General features: G+C 46.3%; 1 protein-coding gene across 3 annotated transcripts in view; it reads right to left on the bottom strand.

Annotated features, from left to right (window-relative positions):
- The window catches only part of LOC310999604 (nectin-2), an 81707-nt gene that overhangs the window by 31680 nt on the left and 32474 nt on the right, over positions 1–17553 (bottom strand). For 2 of the 3 annotated variants that reach the window (XM_083990092.1, XM_083990093.1), the window contains exons 3-6: positions 16965–17214; positions 15781–16074; positions 15430–15547; positions 14650–14798 (exon numbers count right to left, since the gene is read on the bottom strand). In XM_083990092.1, the coding sequence (XP_083846218.1) occupies positions 14650–14798; positions 15430–15547; positions 15781–16074; positions 16965–17214 (811 nt within the window). Of the gene's footprint in view, positions 1–1563; positions 6819–14649; positions 14799–15429; positions 15548–15780; positions 16075–16964; positions 17215–17553 lie in introns of those variants that run through there. The other variant, XM_083990091.1, reaches the window with a different exon arrangement.

The following is a 17553-nucleotide window of genomic DNA, read 5'->3' as shown; positions in this document are numbered from 1 at the left end:
ACCAGCTAGCCGGATTGCCCAAGGGTACTGCACCATGTCTCATCACTGTAAGCTAATGTTGAACACAGTGGTAGTGCTTGGCGTAGCTGCTGTCACTTTGGCTTCAGATCCAGGTTATTTGCTTGGAGCTCAAATAGGCAAGGTTCTGCGTTGCGGGGTCACCGCTTTCACATGGAGGTGCATACCTTTTTTTTTCTCCCCTGTGACAAACACAGATAAAAATGCAAGTGTTGCACAAGCTTTTGTCCCTATCTGCGGCTTAAAAGCCTTTCTGCTGTGCTCGAGTCTTTTACATTCAGCTCGAAAACCAGAGGAGTCCGTGTGTGTCTGTGTGTGAGTGTAAGTGCTCTCTATCTCGCCAGCCTCAAATCCAAAGCAATTAGAGAGGCCAGATGGTGGGCTGGACTCGCAGTAAATAGCTGTGCATTGACAGAAGAAGCTTGCAACAAAGATGAACTGTGACAAGTAGCCAGGATGGCACACTGATACATGATGGCATCACCGAGGACACGCCGCCATAAACGGACTGTCATCATAATAGGGATGGTAACGGCAGAATTTAATTGTATCGTTTGGTGGGGACGCGGGGGGGTAATGTATGTAACCAAATGAGGCAGGTGCACACTGCACACACACATGCATGATCACACTCATGATACAGAGACCTGTGCACACACAGACAACCCCTCCACATGCCCTTCTGTTAAAATTTGACCGAACCAGTTGGGTTTCGTCAGAGTTCAAACAATGCAGCCTTTGAGAGGCGCTCCATTCACTGAGCCGGGTTTCAGCTTGGCCTGCACATTCCCCAACTGAAAACACAAACTGCCTCCCTGCAGGAAAACCACTGAAACTCCGGCACCACATTCCTCAACTCTATCCTTTTCTCAGTGTGAGTGCTGCATTTGCCTGAGAGGTGTAGCGCAGCCCAAGTGAATATAATGATTATATTCATGCATCTTGAAATAAGAGAGTGCATGTGCTCTTCATCATCAGCATACTCAGGTGTAAAGCCTGGAAAACATGCCCTTTAAAAAAAACTACAGCAATCTCCTACATACCTGTTACCAAGGCAGCAAGTTTACTTCAGCCAACCAGGACACATATACAAATCAGAAAGACTGGGAGGAGGTGGAGCTACAGTACAGGACAAGTGTAATCCACAAAATGGCTTCTGCTATTCCTGTGCTCAATTTCCTATAAGCCTGTTATCACACCTCTGTTGACACACACACAGACACACATACATTTATCAAATCCGAAATGAGACAAACAGCCAGACCAGGAAATGAGAGTGGGGGGGGGGGGGGGGGGGGGGGAACACAGGAGGTTGGTGTCTGGAGTGAGAATGATGGGTGACAAGAGACAGAGAGGCCACTTCATTTCCCGATCAATTAATCTATAAATCTAATCAGTGAGAATCAATGAGTGGCGCTTCAGTTCAATCTGGCTCCTCAGTCATCCAAGCTCTCCTCAAGTGTTAAAGAGACAGAAGGAGGAGAAGGAGAAACACATACCACACTCTGCAACGCTGGAACATTTCAAAAACCGAAAGATCTTTAATAGCAACCAAATACGAAAAAAAATGTATGTATAGAAAGACTCGACAAAAATGGTGACAACAATTCTACTTAGGTCATTTTTCCAAAATAAATTTAAAATAAAAAATACAAAAAACAAGAAAAAAAGAACAACTTTTACACAGAGCAGTCAATAATAAAAAGCACATTTTGGGGTAAGACTGTTTTGTTGTGTGTACAGTTCATTTGTATAGAAGAAGCACATTTGCCAGTTTTGGCAGCAATCACAGCGCAGCAGTCAAGAATAAAGCACTCAGAAAACATAAATTATAAAGCACTGCAAAATAACAGAAAAAAGGAGAAACTGTAATAGGAGAAAATAAATCCTTCATGCTTGCTGTCACTGAGAAATACACAAACGTGACACCATAAATTAGTAATTCTTTTTCTCTGCTACATATTTATATATTTATACTATGTACACAGGAAGGTTTTCTCTTTTTTTTCTTTTATGCGAGTGAGATGGGAGATGTTAAGGCTTTGATTAGTCATCAGATGTTTGAAGCTAAAGAAATAGCAACAGTATGCGGCTTTCTGGGAAGAGAAAAATATCAGGTACTTTGACTATCTAACCTTGTGCTAGACCCAGGCGAGGATCGTGGATTTCTCTGAAAGCCTTAGTTGGGAACCAAGTGGGTGGAACGATGCGAGTATGTGTATACGTGTGTGTGTGTGTATACGTGTGTGTGTGTGTATACGTGTGTGTGTGTGTGTGTGTGTGTGTGTGTGTGTGTGTGTGTGTGTGTGTGTGTGTGTGTGTGTGTGTGTGTGTGTGTGTGTGTGTGTGTGTGTGTGTGTATCTGTGGAGGCGGTCGCCATGGCGGAGGTGGCTAAAGTCGAAAAAACAACATTTTGGAGACGAGTATGAAGTTGTGACTCTCTAAAAGCATTCAAAGGGAATCTGGGAGGGGGAGGAGGTCAGCACGGTGGCATTTTTATGAAAGCTATATTTCCCATGCAGAACAAAAAGCTGGACAGACAAACCGTTTCCTAAAATGCCTGTTTGTTTGACACGAGGTGGAAAGGTCCGTGTGTCCCTGAATGTGTGGTCTGTCTCTGCTCGGCACGGTAATTGATTTGCGGTCGGACTATTTGGGGGATAGAGAGCAGTGGAGCAGGGGACACATCATGCTGTGGTTCTTTCCACTCGAACAGGACACAGTATATGTCCTGACAGAGTCACTGAGAAAGAGGAGGAAAAAGTAAAAGTGTGTGTGTGCACGCGCGTGTGTGTCTTCATTGCAGCTATGTGAGCACATTTGTGTGGGCTTATGTCAGGCGATGGCAGACTTGTCAGGTATGAGGTGTCTTCTGCACAGTTTGGCTGTGGGAGTGAGCATAATGAGAGTGACTGAGGGGTGTTTGTGTGTGGGCGAATGTTTCTCTGCATTCTGCGTATGTATATGTACAGTACGCCTGTGTGTGTGTGTGGTTCAGTGTGTGTCCTCAAAATGCACAATGATATCTCTGGTTTGCCAGTTTGCCATGGTGACAAAGGGTGGCTACTCAGGTTGAAGACCCCCATTGCGACGAAAGATGTCCCAAAGCCCCTGGGCATCACGAAAATACACACTGACAACACACTGGCACACATTCACAGATAAACACATGCACACAGTGCTGACTCAATACACAATACAGACCACTGCATGTGTGGTTACGGCCTACCTGATAAATTACGAGTATTGTGTGTGTTTTTTGCATTGTGCAGGGTGTTTGTCAAGGAAAAGGAGAAGCCAATTGTGCAAAACTTAAGAAATAAAATAAAGTGTGTGCTTATTATGTGGAAATGTAGTCAATGCTAACTTTATAAAAAAAAAAAAAAGTACACGAGCAAGGAGAATTTTTTTCCCCCCAAAAAACAAAATTGACTTTAGGCATTAGGTAAACTAAGCTCAGTCAGTTCAGTATGTTCAAACACCCAAACTACCGAGGTATTCATTAGATTAGAAATTACATTCTCAATGCCCTCTTAGACATTTGAACTGCGGGGTTCGCTAACCCAGGACTCCATCGTTACTTCCACAACACTGGCAACACTGGCTCTATTGATCTGATATTTACATTTTCATAAATATCCACATTTTCACAAGAAAATAAAAATGCTTACATATATAGTACACGGATACCTCACACCAAAATGTACATACAACGGTTTTGTCATTTGTTGCTATTTTTCTTTATTCTTTTTTTTTTTTTTTTTTTTTTCCCCTCAAAAAAAGTATTACACTCATAATTCTCTTGGTAGTGGTGACACACACAAGTGCAAAAATAAGTAATGCATTTTTATTTTGAGTGTTTGTGGTGAAATCAGCTGTGATCTGCAAATGTACTTAACCCCAGTTTGACAGGAGTTGCATTTATGTATTCGCTAAGGCCATTAGACAATAATTGAACATGCTGGCTTACAATTTGCCAGACAGCGCTCGAACACTCTATTTTTGTCACCTGCCTCCTGTCTCTCTCTCCTATTCTCTCTCTCCGCCTCTCTGAAGGTTAACAGCCATCACTATGGCAAACAAGGACCGTCTTACTCTATATAGATACTTTCTGTGTACGTGAGTGTGTCTTCCATCTATAGTTCAAGGTTAAAAACAGCCACAGTAAGAAATGCCGCCAAGTGCAGTCATCTGAGCTCTTGGCAATGGGTCACCCTGCATTTGACCTCATGACCTGCAGCCAACTACAGCCCAGATCTTTGCTGGGCCTTGCAAGAGGTCAGTACAGTCATCTGGACCACGCTCACCAGATTCCCAGTGGGTCAAAGGGGAGCTGATTAGAAGGCCAGGGAGAAACATGATTAGAGGAGCTACAGTAGTGGCTTCTCTGCAAGATTGTCATCCAGTCTTCCAGATACGGTGACGCATGCACACGTGCACACTAGGCCTCAAAGACAGTAGTGTACAGTAGCCATGGAGCTGTGTTTGTTTAAGCGGGCCTCCGGTGGCTCGTTAGAGCGATAAATTAACAGTCAGGAGACAATCAGCCCTGAAGCTGCATCATAAAGGGGCATTTCACTGCTTGTTGCCCGTTAGTCAATACAACTCCCATAGCGTCGCTGGCTGCGGTTGCAGCATTTACATCTTCCCGATCAATTCGCTACATCTAACAACATCTGCTAATGGATCAAAAAAAATGATATGATCTCATTGAAAATCTATCTATGCTAACGCAGTCGCCCTTCGGAGGTAGGGTTTCCTTACATCCGGCCATTTACTTAAGTATGGGAGGATGTGGTGGTGTCTGTGCAGCAGAGTGGACGTGGCCACTCCAGGTGGATTAGTCAGTCCTGGCATGTCAGGGCAGGCTTGGCTGGAATAGAGTAAGTGGGGCGTTTGACACATCGGGAGCAGTAAAATACTCCCCTGCTCTCTTTGGCCCTGACCTCGACACTGCCCTGGATAAATCATAAACTCCCCATAAACACCGGGAGACAGGGAGGGAGGGAGAGATGGAGGGACGATAGAGAGATAGAGGTGGAAGGAGAGGGGAAGGGAGGGGAATCGTCACGTCATAAACGATAAGTGGTGGCAATCTGTTGGTCCCGGCTAAGCGAGCGACTTCACGGCTCATTACCAATCAAGCTCCTCCTGTCAGGAGCGCTCTGAAGAGACGGGGGATGAAGAGGAAAGAGAAAAGAAGAGACGTGTTCCTCTCCAGTCCTCCTGTCTCCTGCATCCCTCTCTCCATCCCTGTCAGATTGGCTACACCTCATTCCCTCATCTCTTGTTTACCGTCTTTTACCTCCAGGCACAGTACAAAAGTCTGCATGTGAAAACCTTGTTTAGAACTTGCTCTCCAACTCTGCAAACTTACTTTGTTAAATTCAGCTGCTCTTGTGTTTGTGCAGCACAGAAGGACCTAATGTTCTTTTTTAAATCCTGCAAATTCGAGAGGGTCTACTGTGACTGATAGTTTGCAGAGATTTTTTATTTTTTTTTTAAGTTTGAGAAGAACGCAGAGAGAGTGGAAATGAGAACTCGCCAGCAGATATGAGCAAATACATTGTTCTCTCTAAATCACCTGCTGGTTGCCACCCATACCTTCAAATGCTTTTCCTTGCAACACTACGATCACTACGCACTAACTTCCCACTGGCTGTCACAGTGCGATGCATTACCAAAACAAAAAGGTTTCCCATAGGAGGACAGAGAGTAGCTGGCAAAGCGTAACAGCTTGACAACCCCTTCCGCTTCTACTTGTTTTGGTGAAGATAAGAGTGAATATGCGAGTGCAATGCCTCCTCTACAGCCAAGCTTGTATCATGATTCCATTATCCTACTCCCACACTACATAGTTTCTCTCCTTTAGTCTGTCTGTCAAGAGTCCTTGTCAAGGTCCCAGTGATAGTGATAGCATGAGCAGAAGTGGTGGGAGACAAGTTGTTTCTTTTCTGTTTGATTTTCAGCTCTGAGGGATCAGATAACAGCCAACACTCCTCTCACAATATCCCACCACGCCTCCTCCTGTTCATTCAGTTCATTTTTGGGGCTGCACTGTGATTAATAATAGGCTATATTTAGAATCAATTTTCAAAAATAAAAGTGGTATCATCTTCTCTTCTCTATCAGACAGGGACGAGACCCTGAAGCCACAAAGTCCTCGGGAGGGAACCTCCATCCCTCCTTTTATCTCCTCCTCCTTTCCTCTTCTATACGTAAACGGCAGTCCGCGAGATGACCGAGCCATCGCGCTGGGACTCCATGTCGTCATCCAGGTAATCTCCGATAATATCGTCCTGTTCGTTGTGTGGGCGGAGCTGAAGGATGGGGGCCCCGCCGGTGAAGTGGTCATACCTCTCCTCCTCCTCCAGCTCATCAAACTTCCTCCTCTCTGCATCATCTAATTCATTGCTCAGCAGGATGTCTTGGGCGGTGGGCGTAGTGGCGACGACTTCAGGCCGACCCCCCATGGTGAGTGGCTGGTGGTGGTTGTTTTTCTCTCCGAGGGCCTGGTGGGACGAGCTCTCGTTGTAAACGTAGATGGGGCCGTTGTTGTTGCTGCCTCCCACTCCGCCGCTGCCGGCGCCTCCACCTGTGCCGTTCTTGCTGGCCTTCTTGCCGCCGCCGAATATGCGCGTCTTCATGTCGCTGCCGCCATTGGCGCGGTAACCCTGCTGCTGCCTGCGGTTACGGGTGACAAGCACGCAGATGAGAGCGACGACCAGAATCAGGGCCAGCAGGGAGCCAATCACAGCTCCTGCCACTATGCCGGCATTGGATGGGTTCACTGAGGGCTCTGTAGGAGGGAGAAGAGGCAGGGGAGGGGGGGAGAAAGAGGAAGAAAAGGAATACGGTTGAGAAAGAGGGAAAAAAAGAGATCAGTGTGAAACATGGAGAGGGGGCAAGGAGGAAAATAGAGACAGCATCAAAAAGGAGACACAGGAAAAGGGTAATGTCAGGGAAAAACGACAGAAAGGGGAAAAACACAGAGAGAAGGTAGGGGTTGGATGATGTCAGTGGTAATGGTCTGAACTGTATGCAGTCAAGTGTGTGAGAGTGCTGAGGTGTCAGTACAGTCAAGTGTGTGTGTGTGTGTGTGTGGGTGTGTGTGCTGAGCTTCCCGCTACACTGACATTTCCTCCTCTTCCCTCTGAGCTGCTCTTGTCCCCCACTCCCACAGCCATGACAACATCCCAGCCACGTTTGTCCCGCGTGTCGCCTTTGAACAGGGACGCTCTGTCCAAGGCTCTCCACAAATCACAAAGTACGCCACAGAGGGGTAGAGGTGGTGGCGCACACACACACACACACACACACTGACACACACACGGACCCACACTTTCTGGAGGAGCAGAAGATGGCGTGTGCAGGGCATAACAGGTGGAGGCCATGCAGCAGAGGAGAATAATGATGGATGGAGGAAGGGGAGGTTGGAAATTTAAAGAAGAACAGGAGAAGCAGGAGAAGGAGGAGGAGGATGACGAGGACAAGGAGGAGGAGGCGGTGGCGGTGGGTTGAGTGAGTGACAAAGTGACACATCGGAATGACAACTCCTCCTGGAAGCCATGAACAAAGAGCAGGGGGACAGATTGGCGCTCCTCTTCGCTTCCGTAAACTACAGGCACCGCTTGAGTGCACGTCAGTCCTACATGTGTGTGACCACTTTTACTCCGGCGCATCTGAACAGTGAACGCACATTAAAAGAAACCGTTTTGAGTTCAACTTAAAAATAGACAGAGGCTTTGTTACAGTGCAAAATTGGCTGAGGAGGGTATGAGTAAAACCAGGGCTCCATGATCCAACAGACTGCACTTCGTCTTGTGTGTGTGTGTGTGTGTGCGTGTGCAAAAAAAAAAAAACTCAAGGGAGAGGCAGTGGTGTCTAAATCAGGATTGTGAAGATATCCCATATGACTTGTCAGCCATATAGTGCTCTTCCTCTGAACTCACACTGCCCACTCCCCTGACATCCTTCTGCAGTGATATTAGAGCAGTATTTTAAAAGCAGTTATTTGAACTGCAAAGAGATACAACTACTTTTGCAGAACGAAGGGAAACCAGCAAGCATGGTATTGTTTGAAATATGTGAAATTCACGGACGCTGACAACTTGCCAAAGTCAGTGGACCAAACCCCAAACCTAAATGATACGTTTTCTTACTTCCAGCTGTGAGTATAATCGTGTTTTTCCACAAAAGCATTTCTCGTCTATTTGTCGAAATGGGCCTTGACAAGTGTATAAGCTCAGTCTGAAGCTGAATACAATCTGAAATCAGCCTTTAAGGAAACCAAAATACCAATCTGACCCAGCATTCAATGCCAGCTGTCAGCCCTTAGCACCATGGACACATCTCAGTCCGCCCAGTTAACTCGCCGCCTGTGAGTAGAGCCGCTGAAAACACAAGCACAGTGTTGCTGCTTTTGCACGGGCTTTTGCGAGTCAGGAGTTCAGGGCTCTAAGTGCTCTCCAGGACTTGTGACAACTCCCAGCAGACGGACCCTGTGACCATGTCCCTCATGTGGTCATCCACTGGAACTCAGCGGGCAGCGAGTGTTGCACTAAACACTGCTGGAGTTAAGGGTCGACTCCACCCGTGTTGTTTGCATCCAGTGTACTCTGATGCACATTGAATACACATTTCCTCGTTGGAAATTCAAGGATGTTTGAGTATAGAACCTAGTATGGGATGGAAGCAGCACAAAGACTTTATTCCTTAAGCTGTTGCTGTAACGCTTCTTCTTTAGAGATTTGTAGAATATATTCTGTATTTTTTGATTTTATACACTGGTTCATTCTGTTTAGGACATTCCTGTACATTTCAATACAGAAGCAAAAACCAAAATGCTCTAAATCCCTTAAAGAAAGAACATTGTTATAGAAACGTCATCTTATAAGAATAAACTATGATGTGTCATTCTTCTTTTTGTGTGTTTGTATTTCCATTTATGTCCATATTTAGAGTGTTTTGTGGTTGTATAAGGTTGAAATCTGTATATTTTTACTGTTTAAAAACCCAACTGGGGACAAGAGATGAAAATGAGCCATAGCTATAAAGTCTGTTGCATATCAGCTTTATTCTCTGTGATGGAACCATGTTAAACTGCATCAGAGCAACGATCAATTCAGTTCAATGCAATGCTCACTTCAGGTTTGAGCACACAGGCTCCACAATAAAGCTAAATAAGCTGTGGCGAGCAAAACGATTTCTTAATTTTAGTGCCTGGCTGAGAGCGATCACAAGCACCTAGCTGCGCTGAACATGCTCCCTGTTGCTCTGGCTTTCCTCTCCTCTCCCTGCACCTCCACGAGCTGCTGCAGAGGATTAGCAGTGGATGCTGTTGTCAAAATCCCTGCCTAAATTTGAAAGTACCGAATCAGCCCGATTTTATTGTCATTCCCAATTGAGATCCGGCAGGGGCCGGCCCTTCTTGTAAAGCGTACAGAGAGCTGACAGAATTACTCTTGTAATACAGATTCTTGTCAAGAAAGGAAATGGCAGGCTACACCTTTGACTGCACTTCTCTTTATTTCTGCCTTTCTTCTTATCCGCCACCCTTTTCTCCATCTCTGACGCCACTTTACCAGCTGTCTGCTGCACACACTCTCCCTCTCCTCAAAATCCATTTTCCTTGCCATCTCTCCAATTTGGGTTTGTATTCCTGTCAAAAGTTACTTCTCTCTCCTCTCTGCTTCACTTTCAACATATGCCTGGGGAAAAAATTAATTATTTCATCTGGGTATATTTTCTCTTCCTTTCTTTCAATTTCCCTCACCAGTCTCCCAAAGCACACAGTCTCTCTCTCCCACTCTCTCTCCTGTTCTTTGCCAAGCAGTGCTAAACATCCCTGTTCACACACATGAGAGTGAGAGCTAGCCCTCTGTGTCCACTTGTAACAGGAACACAAGAAATGCATTATCACCTCAGGCTCCGCAGAGCTCAAGCACATGCGGAGTGGCAACGATGTCTGTGCAAACTTGGAGCCAGATGCTGCCGCACATTTCTGTCTCATCAAAGGGTATTACGCTAAAATTTAAATGCAAATTCTCCCTAAATTCCATCCAATTATTTTTAATGCGTCGCTCAAGTCACTTCTTAAGTCTTCTCAAAGTCCATGCTGGTAAATCCGCTTGTGAATGATAATTCATGTTTTATTCTACCCTTCTGGAGAACACTTAAATGATTCAAGAGAGAGATGTAAAGGAGCCACCCCTGGCTGCCAGTGCAGACCCACTACAGACCCACTACAGACCCAGACACATCCTAACAAAGCACCAGTGGAATTTATTTAAGTGGGTGAGAAAAGGACATCTCATAAACACATGCTGTTGGATGAGCCAGCAGAAAAACTGCAATATGTATGCTGTGTGAATAACTCACCCCCCACTCAACACATACACACACACACAATACTGGGGATGCCAAAAAAGGGAATATTTCTTATGAAGTCACATCCTGCATGACCGTAAGCTCCAAGTGGCCGCAAGTAATGAGGGAGATGGGGTGGAAGTAACGTCTACTGCAGCCTCCCAAAAAACATGCATGGTCACGTACACACACGCGCTCTCATACACACACTATTATGGTCATCAGTTGTCTGATTGTGAGTTGGGCTGCACCTAGAGCATAGCTTAGTAGTATTCTGTGTCAGCATGTTAAGTTATTGACCAGTGTGTGTGTGTGTGTGTGTGTGTGTGTGTGTGTGTGTGTGTGTGTGTGTGTGTGTGTGTGTGTGTGTGTGTGTGTGTGTGTGTGTGTGTGTGAGAATGAGGGGTGGGCAGGGGGCCAGTTGCAGGCTAGAGGCAGACTTGGCTCCATCAGACCTGTTCTCTGGCAGTTTTCACATGACCGGAGACGCACACTGACAGACACAGATGCAGGCACACACACACACACACACACACACACACACACATACTATATCCAAACCCAGGGCAGGAAAGGGGCAGAGCTCCTTGCCCTTGAAGTGTCTCCTATGATGAGTCTTAAAAAGGGAGGAAATGTACCAAACTAGGAGACAAAGTCTTTTCTCGTGAACTGAAGAGCCCCTCAGATCACGTGAGGGATTCAAATGGGAGATTTAATAATTTTAGGTTCAGATGAGCCACCCCTGTAAGGAGCGATGGGGAAGAAAACAAGATAGAAGAGGGAGGGAATCTGGGTTAGCCACACAAGAAACCCCCACCCCTCGAGAGGAGCCTGGAATAGAGGGATGGATGGATGGAGGGATGGAGAGTACTAAGCTGTGATTAAGGAAGAGCTACTGGTATTTAAGAGTTAAGCTTGGAGAGAGAGAGAGAGACAGCGTGGACATGAGAAGGAGAGAGAGAGAGAATGCTAGGGGCAGGAGTCTCTTCTCTGAGCAGGGAGATCAGCACCAGACTTGCAAAGGCTGAAAGACAACCTGAGAGAGATAAGGAGGGATGAGGGGAGAGCATATGCTAACTGAGAGGATGAGAGATGCAATGAAAAGAGCAAACTGCAGCGAAACCGATAGTGGGGGAGAGATAAATCGAAGGGGAGGGGGGGGGCAGGTAGGATACATGTGTGTGTGACTAAGCAGCAGGATCGAAGATGAGAGGAGGAGAGGCAAGGAGAGGAGAGGACATCCATCCCTCTCTCTGCCTCCAGGTGAACAGGACAAGACTGAGGGCAGAGGACACCAGCAAACACCCACACAGACACACACACTTGTGTGTGTGTCTGTGTGCGCGTCTGTGTCATGCAGCTGTGGGGTATAAGGGAGAGGGGGACCTGCTATGTAGCAGGTGCTGGCCATTTCACGCCTGTCGGCCCCTCTTAGCCCTGTTTGTCTACACGCATTCACATTAGCCTCCATCGCACCTCCATCTGGAGTCAGTCCACATCTCCCGCTCCCTCTGTTTCGACTATTACGCACTCTTTCATTTCACTTAAACCAGCACTCTTTCTGTCTGAACACCTCTCTCCATTTCTCAGCTTTCTTCAGACCTTCGCTCTGACACTCACTGGTTGCCACAGTCACCCCTTAACTGCCAGCGAATTTAGCTCACATCTTATCCTCCTCCTCCTCTGCCAGTGAGTAAGAGAGGAGTGGGAAGGAGGGAGGAGGTGGTCGGCTGTGAGAGAACAAGACCAGATGGAGGAGGGAGATGACAGGACAAGGGAACTGTGGGACGTTCAACACGGGAAGAGACCACAGAGACCAGAGTGAAAAAAGAAAGAGGAGAGAGAAAAAAAGAAGGAGAAAGTGGGATGAAGAATGAGAGAGAGGAGTGGAAACGCAGGATAAAAAAAGACAGAGCGAAAAAAAGAACGGATGGTGGAGTGAGAAGCGAAGCAGCCAGGAGCTGAAGCAGCAAAGGGTGACTGATCCGCTCTGAGAGGCTTGGAGACAGACAGACACACACGCTATGCTGAGAGATAGTGGAGGCCAGTAGCAGTGGAGATAGGATGCAGTGGCACAAGATTCCCATGGGAGTTTTAAATGCCGTCAGCATCCAGCCTCTCTCCCTCCATCCCTCATGCCTTTGCTCTCTCCCCTTCTCTGAGTGTCAGGACTGCATGCTGGCACAGATTCATCCTGGTGCACGTTCCCTTGCTTTTTTTTTTTTTTACTCTGTCTCCATCTTCCCCACTCTGCTGCCTGGATCTTTGTATGCTCCCTGGTTGTTGCTTGTACTACACAGTTGGAGATGGTGGCATCCTTTGTGTTACAGAAGACGGCAACACTACGATACAGCAGCAGAGAGTGGCCCCAGAGGAGTGGTGACGCATGCCGTGACACCACAAGGGACTGAAGGAAAGATGGTGGGGGGTGAGAGAGAAAGAATGAAAAAGTAGTGATATATAGAGAGACTGAGCAAGAGGACAAGGGAAAAAAAGGAAATGAGGGCATGAAGAAGGAGCCGGGTGGCTCTTAAGATGTAGCCACCAGAGAAAGGCACTTTTTCTCCCATTAGGTGCAAGGTTTACGTGTATGTCAGCAGAAAATAACTTCCGGTTAAGTGCAGGCATGAGCCAAAATAGTGGAGGGGGGATGTATTTTGTATGAGGTAAAATACAGGAGTGAATCCTGTTGAGGGGTGTAGCCCAAACTACTGAGGAGGAGACAGGAATGGAAGCACGGGCTGCTTTCCATCTCGACTGGCTCCAGTCTGGATGGTGTGATTTCCAAGACTTAAGATACCAAGATACAAAACAACAAGCTGAACAGTACAGAGACAGATGCACACACCTGCATACATACAACAAATAAAGATCACAAATAGGAACCAGCAGACGCACATACACATAATCAATTCTCGGCGCAAGTCTCGTCTCAGCTAAACCCGAGGCATCACTGAAAATCCACTTTGTGTCAAAGTCAACAGTGTCACTGTCAGTAAAATCTATCACTTATACTGATTGCAGACTTCTCTTCAAGACAGTGACTCTAACGGAAAGTGCTCATTTAACTTTGCTTTAACATCTTCTGTCATTACTGATGCACAAGGGTACTGCTGAGAAGCTACTCACTCGCTCTTTTTGATCATGACATTAGGGGGGGGGGCGGCCTGCTCTCTCTCATTTAAGAAAAGCAAAAATTTCAATGAGAAGGACCATCCAATTCCACATGCGACACTCGTGGTGTGAACCACCACTGAAAACCTTGTGAAAACTTCCACTTTGTAAACGCCATCTGATGTTCAAAAGGGAATAGACGGACCTTGGGTGCTGCTGATGTAAAGAAACTTTGATAATGTGGTGTTATTGCAAAGACACACAGAAGAAGAGACGTGCATTCTAAATACGACACAGAGAAGGATGGATGAAAAGTTGAAGGGGAGAACCCAAAAGTGCACAAGTGCATGCATGCACACACACTCACAGATGCACACACACACACACACACACACACACACACACACACACACACACACACACACACACACACACACACACACACACACACACACACACACACACACACACACACACACACACACACACACACACACACACACACACACACACACACACACACACACAGGACAGAGCAGCTTTAGCCCTAAACTTAAGTCCCAAGACCCAAGACAGTCCTCAGCACAGAGAGTGTGTACGTGTGTTTGTGTTCATGTGACATGTGAAGCAGAACCTGGTTTATCCCTGGGGCCAGACATAAGAGCATAGCACACCAGGAAATGTGTAACATGTGTGATGAAACTGCACTTTGTTCCAGTGTATCAGATTGGAGGATATAAATGTTTTCACATACAAAGCGGAGGACAGTTTAGATGATGAACAAGACCCAAGTGGGGTTTTTTACTTCACCACTGCAATGTCCACTGCTTTACTTGGCATGTTTCCTGTGAACTATTTATATGTGTGAGATTAGCAACTTCTGCAAATTAAACATGGCTGTGGTTTTAATGCATCTGTGATGACAGCAGTGGTTTGAATGCTATTTATCATGTAGACAAGTGCAGGAAACATCTGGTCCTAATTGATTTCTTGCGTGACGAATACCACACATAATGTCCTTAAAGCTTGTTCAAGTATATTTTTAGATGTTATCTGACCTACATCTTGAGAAGCATTTGGTTATTTACCTTTTTGTGTGCATGTGTTGTGGTGTGTGCTTTTTTTTTTTTTTTTTTTGTGGCCCTCACCTCTGACAAAGATTGCGACCTGCTCTCTGCTGGTGCCAATGCGGTTCCTGACCTCACAGACAAAAGTGGTGTTGACGGCCTCGTCCACCTTCAGCACCTTCAGATCGTTGTCTTTGATCAGCACAGTGTCTGGCAGCTCTCCTGACATCCTGCAGAGACGTGAGAATGTTTACCATGAGAGCGGAGAAAAAGGAAAATAAAAAGGAGAATAGGATTGTGGTTTCACTTTTGAGCGTAGGGAGAGCAGTTAAGACAGATGTACAGAAATGAGCTGTACTCTGTAAAGTCATCAAATTCCACTAATCTTGATCGGCAGTGCAAAACCAATCAGTTTCTCCTCCTCAATAGGCAATCCATTATCACAGAGTGGAGGAGAATACGGTGGGGACAGGAGGAAAATCAAAACAGCTGGATCCGAGCCCAAAATCTCATCTCTCCCATTTTAAAGTCCCAGACTTTTCTTTTTTTCAAATTTTGTCACAGTTATGTTAATAGCTGATAATGCAGGAAAAAGGGAGAGTGGGACTCATATTGCGTCTCTCATTATGCGAGGGTAAAATCTCAAGTCACAGAGTCCATTATGAGAAATTATACGGCTATCTCCATAATCAGAGCATGGGGCTGTAGTGGCAATAATAAAAGCGCTGATTACAGCTCTGTGAAGAGTCTGGACCCAGGAATGAAGGACAAAAAGCAGAAAATTAGACAAAAAGAAACAGAAAAGAGAAAGTAAGAGACCTATGGAAAAAGAGACAGAGAAGAGGATGTGCTGATACTCACGTCTTCCACTGGACTGAGATTGGAACCGGGTTTGAATTAGCTTGGCAGGTGAGCATGACATTTGTCCGACCCATGTACCAATTATTGTCATAACCCACTATTGTCACCTGAGGAGCGTCTGAGGGAAGGACAGATGAATGGAGGACGGAAGGAGAAAGAAAAAACAGCAATGAGTTTAACTAGTTACTCCAAGGTCTGAAATCATGTTAGAGTATGAACAGCACTAGGAATTAATTAGTGCTGGGTGGTGTGTGTGTGTGTGTGTGTGTGTGTGTGTGTGTGTGTGTGTGTGTGTGTGTGTGTGTGTGTGTGTGTGTGTGTGTGTGTGTGTGTGTGTGTGTGTGATCTTACATTGGACAACTAGCTTCAATGGGAAGCTCTCTGGTTTGGTCTGAGTCCTGTGTGCCACCACACAGCTGATGTCCTTCCCGTTGTCTGCCGCTGTAGGAATCATAGAGTACTCGCTGGTCATTGTCACGGTGTTGTCTGCATTTGACTTGGACACCATTGTCCCATTGCCATTGGCTGTGGTCACCCAGGAGATCTTGGCAGCGGGGCGGCCGTCGACAGACTCACAGCGCGCCACGACGGCCGGCTTAGTGCCTGCATTCACTGTCACGATGGAGGCCGAGTTCTGAGGCTTAGCTGATGGATGGACGGATTGATGCAAAGATGGAGGGTGGAGGGAGAGAGGAGGGGACGCAGAGTAGCAGAGAGAAGATTAAAGGATGTAGAGATAGATAAAATGGAAATACAACAGCTGAGGGAAAAGATAATGTGCACCATTATTGATAAACAATTTGAGTCACCAGTCTGGCAAAGGCAAATCCAAAACCTCAATCTCCACACATCCTCTGTACCCCGCTCACCCAGACTCTCTCTACTGTCCTTTCTCTCTCCACAGCCTCCATTGATAAACAATTATGAGCAGCAGTGCAAACACACCCAAACCCTAAATCTTCCTCCACTCTCCTCCCATTTCTTTAATCTACTCCCTTTCTGTCCCCTATCACCTGCCATTGATAACCTATTTCCCTGACTGGTGCAGTGCATTTCCATACACAAATTCTCAATCTCCACATGATCTCTGTCAGTACCCACCCCCTCTACTCTATCTCACTCCTTATGGCTCCTCGATTGCCCTCCGTGACACTAGCGCGGGATCAGAGGAGAGCGGGCAGGACAGAAGCTGACAGCCGGCATGACAAGCAGCCGGATCAATATAAAGCCTGAGGGGAGGCAGGCAGGCATGATGCGTTGGAGGGAGAGGAGAGCGCACAAGAGGCACTGGTGCTGGGCCAAGGTTAGACCAATGGTTCCATTGCATTAACAAGAACACAATTGATCTGACAATACCACTTAAAACAGCAATTAAACCCAGCTGGACAAGCTTTTAACCTGCATACAGCCTTTGGTGGAGGGAGGGAGGGAGTGAGAGAGACAGAAAGAGAGGACAAGGCTCTTCTTTCATACATACATATGTAACAAGCATGGTAAAACTGTAGTAAACGGTATAAATTATGTCAGTGACCTACCCAGCATGACCAGTTGGGTGATGCCCTGCTCATTGCCGATGGGGTAGGTGGCATATTCACAAATGTACCTCCCCTCATCATTCATCCTGACATCAGTGATCTGAATAGAGGGACTGGCCAGGTCTGGTGGACTGGATGAAAAGCTGACCCTGCCCTTCACAGGTGAGTCAGGGTAGTTGGGTGCAAACTTTGGGTGAAGCACAGCGATGTTGATCCTCTCCCCGTCCTTTGCCTCGTAGAGCCACGTGACCTGTGGTGGAGCAGACACAGTGAGTGGTTAGGATGTGTACACGGTGAAATCAAACAGGCCTCATTCGTCATGGTGTTGATAAGTGACACTGGAGGGGGTTTTGAGACGTCCACATTTCTCTTTAAACTCCACAGGACAGCGTCCACAGCATCATAATTAAATGAGTGGAACTGGAATGAATATGGATGAAGAGTTGTTCATGATCATCTCTCTCTCTTTTCTCAGCTGTTCTTCATTGAACCAAATAGAACCGGTCACTTCCTCCTTCATTGAGAAGTACAAAGAACTGTTTCCATTACCATACTCAATCCCCTGAAGCAAAATGAAGCTTAGTATTGT

Source organism: Trachurus trachurus (assembly GCF_905171665.1).
Source record: "Trachurus trachurus genome assembly, chromosome: 16".
Lineage (NCBI taxonomy): Eukaryota > Metazoa > Chordata > Actinopteri > Carangiformes > Carangidae > Trachurus > Trachurus trachurus.
This window is presented reverse-complemented; position numbering and strand designations above follow the sequence as displayed.